General features: G+C 39.4%; 1 protein-coding gene across 3 annotated transcripts in view; it reads left to right on the top strand.

The window, feature by feature from the left end:
- The window catches only part of LOC136855145 (heparan sulfate 2-O-sulfotransferase 1-like), a 110324-nt gene that overhangs the window by 78548 nt on the left and 19464 nt on the right, over nt 1–12312 (top strand). For all 3 annotated transcript variants that reach the window (XM_067132039.1, XM_067132036.1, XM_067132038.1), the window contains 2 exons: nt 140–297; nt 902–981. In XM_067132039.1, coding sequence (XP_066988140.1) covers nt 140–297; nt 902–981 — 238 coding nt within the window. The remainder of the gene's footprint in view (nt 1–139; nt 298–901; nt 982–12312) is intronic.

Below are 12312 nucleotides of genomic sequence, written 5' to 3'. Positions count from 1 at the left end.
TTGCTATTACAGTATAGTGATATGTAATTTATGTTAAAGGAAATCATATTGATTTTGTTGTGAAATTTTTTTGCTGTTATAGTTAAGACAACCTTCTGACTGAGTGGTTTTTGCAAGTTGTATTTTTTTTATTTCTCAGGATACCTGGATCAAATTGGGCCTTAGAGCAAGCCAAGTTCAACTTAGTTCATAATTATTTCCTTGTTGGGGTCACTGAAGAACTCAAGGATTTTGTGGCAATGTTGGAGTATTCTCTTCCTCGTTTTTTTAAAGGTGCTTTACATTTATACAATACAGGTAAGATGGTGATTACTTTTTTTTTATTTTTTATTGTCAAATTGTGGTAATTATATTTCTGTTGCCATGTAGCAACCCCAATAAGAGGTTACTGTGTAATGTAGTATGAATGATTCATATACTGTATTAAGATGTATCTGCATTAATTTTGAGTGTTATTCTATGTACATCAGTCAACCATACAAATAATGATAAATATTGGTTGCCTTTTAGTTTTGGTAGTTTGTTCAAGTTTTTTACGCTCTTAGTAAGAATTCTCCTCCATAAAATATAACTTGTAGGTAAAACAATTATGTTAAGCAGAATTAAGAGTATAACTAGAAGTGACCTGGATATTCATTATTATTCTATAAATTTGTAGGTGTTTTTTCTTTTAAAGACATTTAAGCAATATTGTGATGCTAGCATATGATGCTTCTGACATTTTGATTTTTCCTGATTGAAAATGTAAATAAAATGGTTTAATCGAATTTTGAGGAAGTTCTTTCCGAGTGGCATTGATTTGGAATATTTTAGGCTTAGTTTTGCATTCATAGAAGGCTAGAGCTCTCATAGTGTTCTTTGAGTTTATTCTTCCTTAATTTTTGGATTTTACCTTTTTCAGGCTCAAAATCTCATTTGCGGAAAACTGTGAAAAAGATATTGCCTTCGGAGGAAACTGTTGCCAAACTGCAAAACACAAAGGTACATATTTATTGTTTTACATAACCTTTACGGAGTAAGCATGTTCTTCCTGCTCTTTGTACTTGCTCCAGATGGTAATGATAACAATTGATAAAATTCTGACTAGTACTTAAGATATGTTCTTGTTTTATTGAGAGTTCTGTTTTATTTTGTAGCTGTCAGAACTATAATGTTGTGGGGGAAAAGAGTAGGGCATGAAAATACTTGCACATTCAGTAGCAACGTGTTTATGCTGTTACATTTCGATTGTTTCTCTGACTTAGCTGAAGATAATGACGGGTTTGAGGAATGTGCTTTGTCACGTTTGTTAGTGTTTTATGCTAGATCAGTGGGAAAGCCATGTGCTGTTTAATCGAACAATTTATCTGGTGTACCCTTTACAAGAGTTTTGTATTGCATTACTGTACAGTACATTTGATTTGTTAATTTTAATGCATATCCTGATAGCAAAGGAACATCAAGGAAAGGAACTAGCTAATAGTGTCAAAACATGGTTGGTAGAAACCAATGAAAGAAGGCAAAAGTATGCAGTGTAACACATTGGAAGGGGTATGAAGAGAGTTGAATAGGAGAAGAGAATTTCCAAGCTCTGGTGGAAGAGAGGAGGATAGAGATGTGCATATAAAGAAGAGCAGTTAGGTTTAAAAGGGATCAGAAGGGCAAAGATCATTTGGAAGGAATGGAATGAAAATTTCAGCACAACAGAAAAAAAGAGAAAATATTCAGGTTAGTGAAGTGGTGGAAGAAAGATGGAAAAGATCTGAAAGAAGAAAATTACTTGAAGTAACAAATAAAAATGGAAGCTTTGATACTGAGACAATGAATGTTGGATATGAACTATAAGGTGCTGACGTGGTAGAAGGTCCTGTAAAGAATGTAACATTTGAAGGGGTTGATGGAGCCTTTGGGAAGAAAAGTGGCAAAGTGGCAAGGCCATTAGAAATAGCAAGCAGCGCTGCTAAAAGCAGGTGGAAATCTGTTAATTTATAAGGCGACTAAAATATTTGAAAACATGATAAAAGAAGGAATAGGACCAGGAAATTAGGGAAGTAGTATGACAGTACTTATATACAAAGGAAAAGGGGACATACTATGTAGAAACTTTAGAGGATTATAGTTGCCTGAGCTTGTTATGAGAATATTTTTCCTGCTGGATGTAAGGCTGAGAAAAAACAGGAGGCGTCAGGGTGACCTGTTTCACCAGAGATTCCTTCCAGGTCCAAGGCCAAAGTATCCCCCAACTTTCTGATTTTGGTGAGATAGGTCTCGCATCTTTTTTCTTGTGCGAGATAGCCAAAATTTGTTCACGTTTTTCAGTTGCAATCTGAGTATTGGATCTATTACTGATGCAAACTTGTGCGTTCTAATTGCTGTCTGGAAACTCTGGGCTTTGCTAGGAACCTTTTAAGGTTTTTCCTTACTCTGTTCTGAGTTTTGATGGGGAGAGACAACAGGCCCTGAAGAGTATCCCAGCACAGTCCAAGCCAATGAAAGCATCTACTGGATGTGAGGTGGGATTTTTTCCAATTTATTATAAAACCTTTTGACTGGCGTCTGTTGACCACTGCTCTTAGGTTTTTCAAGCACTTTTTTCTTGTGGACCCCCAGATTAACCAGTCTTCTAGGTAAGCTATTAGTTGTACTCCTTCTTTCCTGAGTTCCCGGACAACTACCATTGTTAATTTTGTAAAAATTCTTGGGGCAATGTTTAGCCCAAAAGGCATGACTTTAAACCTGCACATATCTTTCTTTATCTGGAACCCTAGGAAGGGGTGAAAGGGAGCGGTGATAGGGATGTGCCAGTATGCATCTTTCAGATCTATAGAAACTGTCCAAGTCCCTTTTGGAGTGACTGAACATACTTGGGCAACGGTAGTCATCCAAAACTTTTGGCAAACAATGTACTCGTTCAATGTTGATAGGTCGAGGATTACTCTTCGTTCAGAGGAATCCTTTTTGGGAGCACTGAAAGACGTGCTTGGTGGCGAATATGCGCATGTTTCTCTATGGCACCTTTTAACAGGGCCTTCTGCACGTATCTTCCAGAGAGGGGTTTGGTTCTTGAAAGAACCCCTTTAAAGGTGGGGGGTGATGAGACCATTTCCCCAGCCCCGTTGAGAACAATGCTGTGTCCCCAAGGAGAAGACTTCCATTCCCTGTGGTGTCTTTGAAGCTGACCCCGACCAAACAGTTCCTATTGACATCCCCCTCTTCCTCTATCTTTTCCCGTGATAGGCATTTTGGGAGTTGCTTTTCCTTTTCCTTTGTAAGATGCTTTTTGGACCTTATAAAAAGGATGTCCTTGCTGATGTGGCTGTTGCTGTCCATTTGAAGGGTGTTTTCCCCTCTGATCACCTACCTGTTTATGAGAAAAAGTTTTGGAGGTGACTGCTGGTTTATATGATTTTTGTTCAAAGTGAGCCTTTTTTGAATTGGGTAAAGGGAAATTTCAGGTTTTTTGTTTCCTAAATTCTCCTTCTCCCAGAAGAGCGTACATTGTACAATTTTGTTGGCGTGCTTGCTTGTTGACTTGAGTTACAACAGAATCCTCAAACAGGTCCTTACAGAAGGGGTTAGACTGTAACAAGGCAGTCACATTGGGAAGTGACTTGTTGGAGCCTTCCAATGTTTCCATTTGCGCTTTTAAGCGCCAGTCTAAAAAGTCATATAGTGCTTCCTATAGGGTTCTCATTATAGAGATCAGAAATTTGTTTTATTTAGCATTTCCCAACGTTTTGTGAGAGAGAGAGAGAGAGAGAGAGAGAGAGAGAGAGAGAGAAAGAGAGAGAGAGAGAGAGAGAGAGAGAGAGAGAGAGAGAGAGAGAGAGAGAGAGTAATTGTCATTGTGAGTGGTTCAAGTTGTTGGAGTTGGTTTTACAGGCTGTCTCTCTGTCTGTCGGTCTGTCGGGAGTTTTTTTTTTTTGGGAAGTCTTGGGCAGTTGAGGTCCAACCTGAAAGTGAACGGGAGTTCGTCTGTTTTTTTGGGACCACATTAATGGTTCATGTGTCTCTTTTTTTTTTTGTTGGTTCGTTTTGGTGGAGGGTCGGTTTAAGTTTTTTGTTTTTGAGTGTGTGCTGTGATTGGCGACCAGGACCTTATCCATCTCCAGCAACCGAAGATCAGGGTGAGTGTTGCGTGTTGTGTTGTTTGTGGTGTGAATACCGCCACATAATATTTGGCGCCCAACGTGGGCAGCTGGTATTAGCAGCTGCAATTGAGGTTGGTGGCTGGTAGTGTGACTGAAGAGAAGGATGGAAGAGGAACTGGTAAGGTTGGAGAGAGGAGAATACATGGTTGAGGGGTGAGAATGAGAGATTGAGGAGTCAGTTGGAGGAGGTGGAGGGAATACTAAGAAGTGCAAAAGAAGAAATGAAAGGGGAGATGAAAGAGTCAGAAGAGAGAATGGAAGAGAGGATGGAAGAGAGGATGGATAAAAAAAGTTGGAGGGAATGATGAAAGGTGTGGAAGAAATGGTGAAAGGTATGTTCAAGGGTGTTTTTGGAGAAGGGGCTGTTGGAGGCAGGTTCTCTGGAACGTGAAGGGGCAAGAGAGAAAGAAAAGGAGGAAGAAGTGAATGGAAGCGTGAGTGATGAAAGTGATATGGGAATAGGAAGTAAGAAACGAGGGAATGAGAGGCAGGGTAAGGAAAAGGAATGAAAAGCAAGGGAAGGAACAGAGGGAAAGTAAGGATAAGTCAGGGGAAGAAAAAGGAAGAAGGGAAAGGGAAAGGAAACTGGTAAGAAGGGAAAGGAAGTGGGAAAGGCAGGAAAGAAGGGAGAGGGTGAAGGCAGTAGTGATAGTGAGGTGGATGGAGGTGAGTGGATAAAAGTGGATAAAAAGAGGGGGAAGAAGAGTGTAATGAGTAAGATGAATGTAAGTGCAGAAGTGGACTCTTTGTATTCGGAAGAGGGTATGAAAGGACAGAGCGAAAGTAGCGAAAGTGAGAGTGAAAGTGAGAAAGAAGTGAGAAAGGCTATGTATGTGAGGGAGGTACCCGGTGTGAAAAGTATAATGAGTATGGAAGTAGGGATGTGCATGATTTCTTTAGGGAGTATGAAAGGTTTTGTCAGGATAAGTATGGGGAAAGTAAGAGAGTATGGGCACGATGAGAATTAGGGGAGTATTTGACTGGGTTTTACTTGACATGTATAGGGTTATTATGAGTGTGGGAGATGTTGAGTATGACAAGGTGAAAGCTAGATTAGTTGAGCAAGCGAGGCGTATGAAAGCAGTGTTAAGTATAAGAGGAAGAATGAATTTGATGAGGCAAGAATGAAAGCTGGGAAACCTTGTCACTGTATGCTTGTAGGCTGGAGACGTTGGCAAGGAAGAAGTTTGGGGATGATGGGATAGATGAATGTAAGGAGTTAGTACGGAAGTTGTTAGGGACAGTGCCAGATGGAGTTAGAGAATTTGTGAACTTGAAGCGGAAGGAGAAGAAAAGATGGACGAATGAAAGGTTGACTTGGGGAGAAATTTTGGAAATTGTAGAAGATTATGAGCTTGACAGGGTTATAAAAGAGAGCAGAAGTGTAAGTGTAAGGGCTGGGGTAGATGAGAGAGTACCAGAGTTCGGAAGCTTTAGGGATGCAGTGTTGAGGGGCCCAATGAGAATGGCCGATAGTGTAATAGATAGGAGTGTAAGAGCAAGTAATGTAGAGGTGCCAGTGAGGATGAATGATGGGTTTGTAAGGGAACAACGGGTTGGACGGGTTAGGGATAGTAGTGTACAAAGGGGAAGGTCGGTGAGTGGAAGTCGAGCTAAGTGTTTTAGATGTGGAAAGGAAGGACATACAAAGAATGAGTGTAGGTGGGCTTTAGGAGCGTGTTTCAAGGTGTGGGCAACCGGACATTTGGTAAGGGAGTGTATGAAAGATAGGGGTTAAATGCTACAGGTGCGGACAGGTGGGTCATATTGCTAATGGTTGTAGGGGTACCCAGTGAATGTAATATGTGGCAACTGTGGTAAGAATGGGCATTATGCAGAATGTGTTCAGAACCGAGAGCAAAGTGTGTCGAATGTGGAATGGAAGGGCATGTATCAAGTGTATGTAGACGAAAGAGGGTGACTGTGACAGCGAATTCGGGAAACTGAGTGTGAAGGGGGTCCAAATGGGTGGATCCTCCAGGATGCAAGCGGTGCGTGTGATGCATGTACGTGAGGGTTGTTGCATGAGGGAGGTTTTGCTGGAAAGACTGACGAGTGCATGAAGCAATTTGTTTTGATAGAGTATGGCAGAAAACGTAAGAAAGGGAAGAACGTAAGTGAACGGAATGATCGTAAGTTGTGTGATAGGGGTGTGAGTGCCAAAGTGAAAATGAGTGATAAAGCGTGTAATACGGATGAATGGGATGGTATGGATAGAACGTATAGCATATGCGGGTTTGATATAACTGAGTTGACTGAACGTGTAGGGGTTAGTGAACGTTGGAGGTGAGCGAAGTGTAAGAGTAAGAGAGCGTAGCAGTGATAGACGAGTGATTGAAAGCATGAATGAATCGTTGCAAGAATTGGAAAGGTCAATGAGCGAATGGGATGGGTTAGTTGAAGAATTGGGGGAGGTATTTGGGAACGAGTTAGAGGGTATAGATGAGATTGTGGATGAAATTGAGAGTGGTAATAGTGAAGAAGATAGCGTGAATCTGAGAGAGAATGGAGGAGAAAATGTAAATCTGAATGTTGCTGGAAGAGAGAGCGAGTCTGAGAGAATGATTGCGTGCCCGAACGCGATCTAGAGGACCTGCTAGGGAGCATCCGTGGGTGTTATGTAAGGCGATTTGAAAGAGGTGTGAAAGGTGTTGGTTGGGAAATGCTAAAAGGGGGAGAAATATAGAGGATCAGAAATTTGTTTTATTTAGCATTTCCCAACGTTTTGTGAGAGAGAGAGAGAGAGAGAGAGAGAGAGAGAGAGAGAGAGAGAGAGAGAGAGAGAGAGAGAGAGAGAGAGAGAGAGAGAGAGAGTAATTGTCATTGTGAGTGGTTCGTTTTGGAGTTGGTTTTACGGCTGTCTCTCTGTCTGTCGGTCTGTCGGGAGTTTTTCGTTTTTGGGGAAGTCTTGGGCAGTTGAGGTCCAACCTTGAAAGTGAACGGAGTTCGTCTGTTTTTTGGGACCACATTAATGGTTCATGTGTCTCTTCTTTTTTTTGTTGGTTCGTTGTTGGTGGAGGGTCGGTTTAAGTTTTTTTGTTTTGTGGGTTCTGTGTGCTGTGATTGGCGACCGTGGACCTTATCCATCTCCAGCAACCGAAGATCAGGGTGAGTGTTGCTTGTTGTGTTGTTTGTGGGTGTGAATACCACCACATAATAACACTTTAGCAACAACAGCAAAAAGTGTCCTGGAAACTTGTGGAAGCCTTTTGGTGGCAACTTCTAGCAAGGTGGAAGAGGTTAAGGTACTGTATTCCCACATAAGAGAACTGTTTCCTTTTGAGGTTTTTCCATGTCTGGCAAAGGTGGTATCAGGCATCATTCTGTATTAGGGAATGCTGCTGTGTCTCTAAAATCCACATGTACAACTTCGATCAAGGTTTTTATCTCATTAATTAGATACTTACCATCAGGAGAGAAAATACACACTGAAGCGTATCGCCAAGGGTTATCAGTGTCATCAGGGGAGAATATTGAGCGCCTGTTATTCTTTGACCTGAAGCTTTGTAGTCCGAACTGGCCGCTTTGTTGGCTCCAGTTGGAATTCTAAACTTGAACCTTGTTTGGTCAGAGTTTGTTTCCACTCTCCCTTTTTGGTTGCAGGATGCAGTACTTTTACACTTTGGAGTGTACATCACTGACTTGATTTCTTAATTTCCTGTTCAGAATCATGCAAATGTCCATTATAAATTGCCATTCGGTGGCAAGGTCATCTTTGATATTACTCATAATTTCCTTACGGAATTGATCAAATGCTGCAAAATGTGTATCCCTTTTGGGGGAGTTTGTGTAATCTGACAGCATCCACAGCTAAACTGTGACTGCCTGTTACCCAGGGGGCAGAGGTTCTGGGTGAGTTACTAAACCCCTCTGAAAATGTAGTCATTTCAATTGGGGTTAAGTGAATCCTTGTACCCCTTTTTGGGGAAGGATCCAGATTAGCTTCTGATAGCTGCATGGGCAATTGAATTTCTTCTGGAAAGTTTCTCCCATGGTTAGCTGAAGGTTGTGTCCCTGATCTCTCTGGGTTCAGCAAGGTCATTTTGGTAGTAGTATCAACTTCATTTGTAAGAAAATCACCTCCAAGAGGAACTTCCTCTATATCCTCTGCAGGGTTAACCTGGGGTATTGGGAACTGATGTTACGGGGTTTTGGCCCAAATATAGATCTTCTGAGAAGGGTTTAATATTTGCTGCGGGAGTTCTGCCGGAAAGATATAATCTCCCCCTTCCTCCCCCTTGCTGAACCCTAGGACCCATCGTGACAGCTTAAAACAAGCTGTTTCGTCATTAAAACTTAGTGCCAAGAATATGCTGCAGATTTTGCACATATCTGGCGACCAAGCAAATTTGTCTTGTTTTTCATAAGGACCATGCTCGTGGCAGGTGGTATGGGCTGTACCCACTGGCAAAAAGTGAACCGAGCAATTTGCTGGGGAACACTTGAGCTGAGGGTTCTGGATAATGGTGGCCCTGAAGTGAAAGAACCAAGTTGTTATTAGAAACTAATTAGTATAAGTTGTTTTTAATAAAGGACACTTGTAAAACCCTGTATCATTAGCATATTACATCTTACAGGTTAATTTGATTACTAGTGTGTAAATGTAATACCTTTTATAAAATATCTAAGTTAACCTAAACCATTTTAGGTTTAGGTTAATTTTGACACCGTATAAGGCTGTACTTACTTAAACTGTTAATCCTTTTGCAATGGCTATGTGAAATTTTAATTCTAAATTGTCATGCCATACAGACTAACCTATGAACTAATTTGTTCAACTAACCTAAGCTACTGTTTTACAGGGCTTAGGTTAATCTTTCTAGGATAATCTATGTTAATCTAAGCAGAAGATTTCTTAGAGGATTCTCGCTTAACCTATTGTAAGCTGCTTCTTTTTCTAGGTTTATTTAAAAACTTAAGGATATAAGCTATACAAAAATTAATCCTCTTATAATCTGGTATTTTGTTTTATGTAACTAAGACTACCCTTTGTGTATGATACTCAGCCACGGTGTTTCTAAATTAACAGTAGGATATTCTCTCAAAAAGGGATTTCTGCTTAATCTGGTTAGGCTATGGCTTGTTCTAGCTTTATATCACTTGTAAGGGTATAGGCTACATAAGACTTTACCAGTGTTATTGATCATAGAATACTGTTTATATGTACTCCTAGGCTTACTTGTTCTTTCTTAGCCTAGTATAGGGCATTACCTAATCCAGATTTTTATAGATCACACTTAAATGTATAGGCTATATAAAACCAGCAACTTATTAATACTGTATGTAAACTTATAGTTAGGCTACTAATTTTGTCCAACCCAGGTTGGTGTTTGTATCTGATCTTAGGTTATTTAGTCTACTATATAAAATAGTAAGCCAATAATCTTATAGCTAGGCTATCACTTACTCTGATCTAGGATACTATCTTATCTGGATTATTTAATTCACAAGGGTATGGTTACATAAAACACAATTGCCTTAGTATGTAGCCTTAAGGCTAGGCTGCCATCTCATCCGACAGAGGTTACTATTTTCATCTAGTCCTCAATTATGTGGTCTAGGAAAATGATTTAGTTCAATAATGGGATGTTTTGTAAAAGTTTAATATAAGATGCTGCTTAGTCCTGGATTATTTTAGATCATGCTTAAGTATACAGTCTGTATAAAAGGAAAATTTCTGTAGTCTGTTTATCAAATTCTAGGGTTCTTGGTGTAAACTAGGCTGCTGCCTAGGACCATAAAAGAATGTCTTAAAAGGTTCTTACTTACCTTAATTTGGGTTATAACCTAATCCAGGTTATTTAAGTCACCTTTAGGATATGTAATCCTAGGTTATAGGCTACAGACAACATCTGCTACAGTTAAATTATTCACAGTGAATTTGTTAGGCTGCCATCTCATGTAGGCTACTGTCCAGGTTATTGTAGACATCGTTATTTAAAGGGATTATCTAAATTTATAATAAATTGTGGAACATTCCTTTAATTAAAACTTCTAAATGGAATGATCAAAAATTCAAAATTTTTGGGCCTTTTGCAAATAACTGAGATCATGAGAAAGCACCGACTATGTGCTCAGAAAACAAAGTCTGGTTTCCGCACACAAAATAAACACTTGTTCCACAGTTTGAACTAACAAGTTTTAACTGGAGCTTAAAAATAAGTACTTAACTTTCAAGTTTAGATGTTTCCATGATTCTTGGTGATGAAAAAATTTGAAATCAAAGCAATTTTGTGAGGAGCACTGAAATGTCATGCGCACAATTTTGACTAGCAGAGGGTAATGGGGCTGGTCTTTTGCCTGCCCTGGTTGTAAACAAGATGGCAGACATGCATGCGCAGTAGTCACTTCTTGCAGTTTTTGACGTAGGAAAAACTGGGTTCAACTTTGCTGAAGATAAGGAAAATGCCCTCTTATCTTTGAGTCCATCATACTCTGTCACGTGCCATAGTGTTTTCATTACGACACAATACCTGGCTACAAGACCAGGCTAAAAAGTATTTCTTTGATACTAGTCTAGTCCCCATGGAGCACTGGCATACCATGGGGGTAACTCCTTGAGGATGAAGCAAGCAACTATGCCATCAAAAATTTTAAAATTGATAGTCATCAGAAGGTTTCTTGTTAGAAAGGTCCACAAGTGGCAGCTTTTTTGATGAGGCAACTACAGAAAAAGTACCCTGTGATGTGAAAAAGATGCCACAGATTTGTGGATCTTGAGAAGGCATATGACAGAGCAGCAATACAGGAAGTTAGATGGGAATTGCGAAGCCAGAGGACACTGAAAAAACTTCTTGAAGTAGTGATGTTTATGTTTGATAACACAAGATCTAGAGTGAAGACAGATGAATTATCAAAGAATTAGCAAATTTTGTTGTCCATCAAGAATCAGTCTTAAACTCTTTTGTTGCTTATTCTGTTAATGGAAGAAACTACAAAGGATTCCAGAAAAGGAGGCTTGTAGGAACTCTTGGCGGGTAGATGACCAGTGTTACCAGTAGAATCAGAGGAAGAGGTTGCAGAACTGCTGAAAAAATAGAAGGGGGGAATGGGAAAAAAGTATTGAAAAACAACATAAACAAAACAAAACTTACAGTTACTGGTAAGGAAGCAAGAATGGGAAAAAGTATTGAAAAACAACATAAGAGAAACTTACGGTTGGTACTAATAAGAAAGAGAATAAAATATATTCAGGGAAATGGTCATTTTGTTGATGCTGTAGGAAAAGTGTTGGGGTGGTCTAGTACTGTATATTGACTGTAATAGATGGTGGTGTGAAATTCTCAGGATTGTAAAACATTCGTGATTTTAATGCCTAGAAGTATATGATGAGCAAATGTAGAAGAGATGAAGTGGAGCACCTTGTTATGGTGGAAGAACGGTAGGTCTTAAATGAGCCAAAATATTTCTTTTAAGTTGAGGATACAGTACACTAGACTGTAAAGGGAACTTAGATGAAGAGTAGCAGGAGTGTAGATGAAGTGGAAGGAAACAACTGAACTACTGGTGTGCTTCCACTGTGTAAATATGGTTACTTACAAGCACTTTTGAAACTAGTAACGATCCTTAGGACTCGGGCATGAATGGCACTCTTTGTTTTTACAGTTAAATTTTGGTAATAACAACCATCTGTGATTTATAAAATGGTAACAGTAAATTAACACATTTTAAGCTGTCCACCATTTTCAAAGTTATGTATTTAGGAAAATTATAAAAGTTCAAGAAGTAATGTATTTAGGAAAATTATAAAAGTTCAAGAAGTAATGTATTTAGGAAAATTATAAAAGTTCAAGAAGTATTGGTTAGAAATTTAACAACTCAAAAACTCAAGGGGCCTTTTTCAGCACACCAAATTATGTACCTTATCTCTTTTGAGGAGATGGGTCTGTTGTCCACTAAGGGATGAAGTCTGGTAGCTGTTTTCTTGGATAATTTATTTTTTTTTTGGCAGTCAAGCCTCCTTCGGTCTGTATACCAAAAAGAGAGTTACTATATGTAGTTGTAATAAGATTTGCTAAACTATAATCTTCCTGAATGGAGGTCAGCTTACAGTATTATCCTGTTATCGTAAACATAATGTGGAAGTGTAAATTAAAGCACTGTACACCAATATACTACTACTATTACATACTACATTATGTGACTACGACTACAGGGGCCATTGACTTGAAATTCAAGCTTC

Source organism: Macrobrachium rosenbergii, chromosome 30 (assembly GCF_040412425.1).
Source record: "Macrobrachium rosenbergii isolate ZJJX-2024 chromosome 30, ASM4041242v1, whole genome shotgun sequence".
NCBI classification, from domain to species: Eukaryota; Metazoa; Arthropoda; class Malacostraca; order Decapoda; family Palaemonidae; genus Macrobrachium; species Macrobrachium rosenbergii.
Note: the sequence above shows the minus strand (reverse complement) of the source record. Positions and strands in the feature narration are given on the sequence as shown.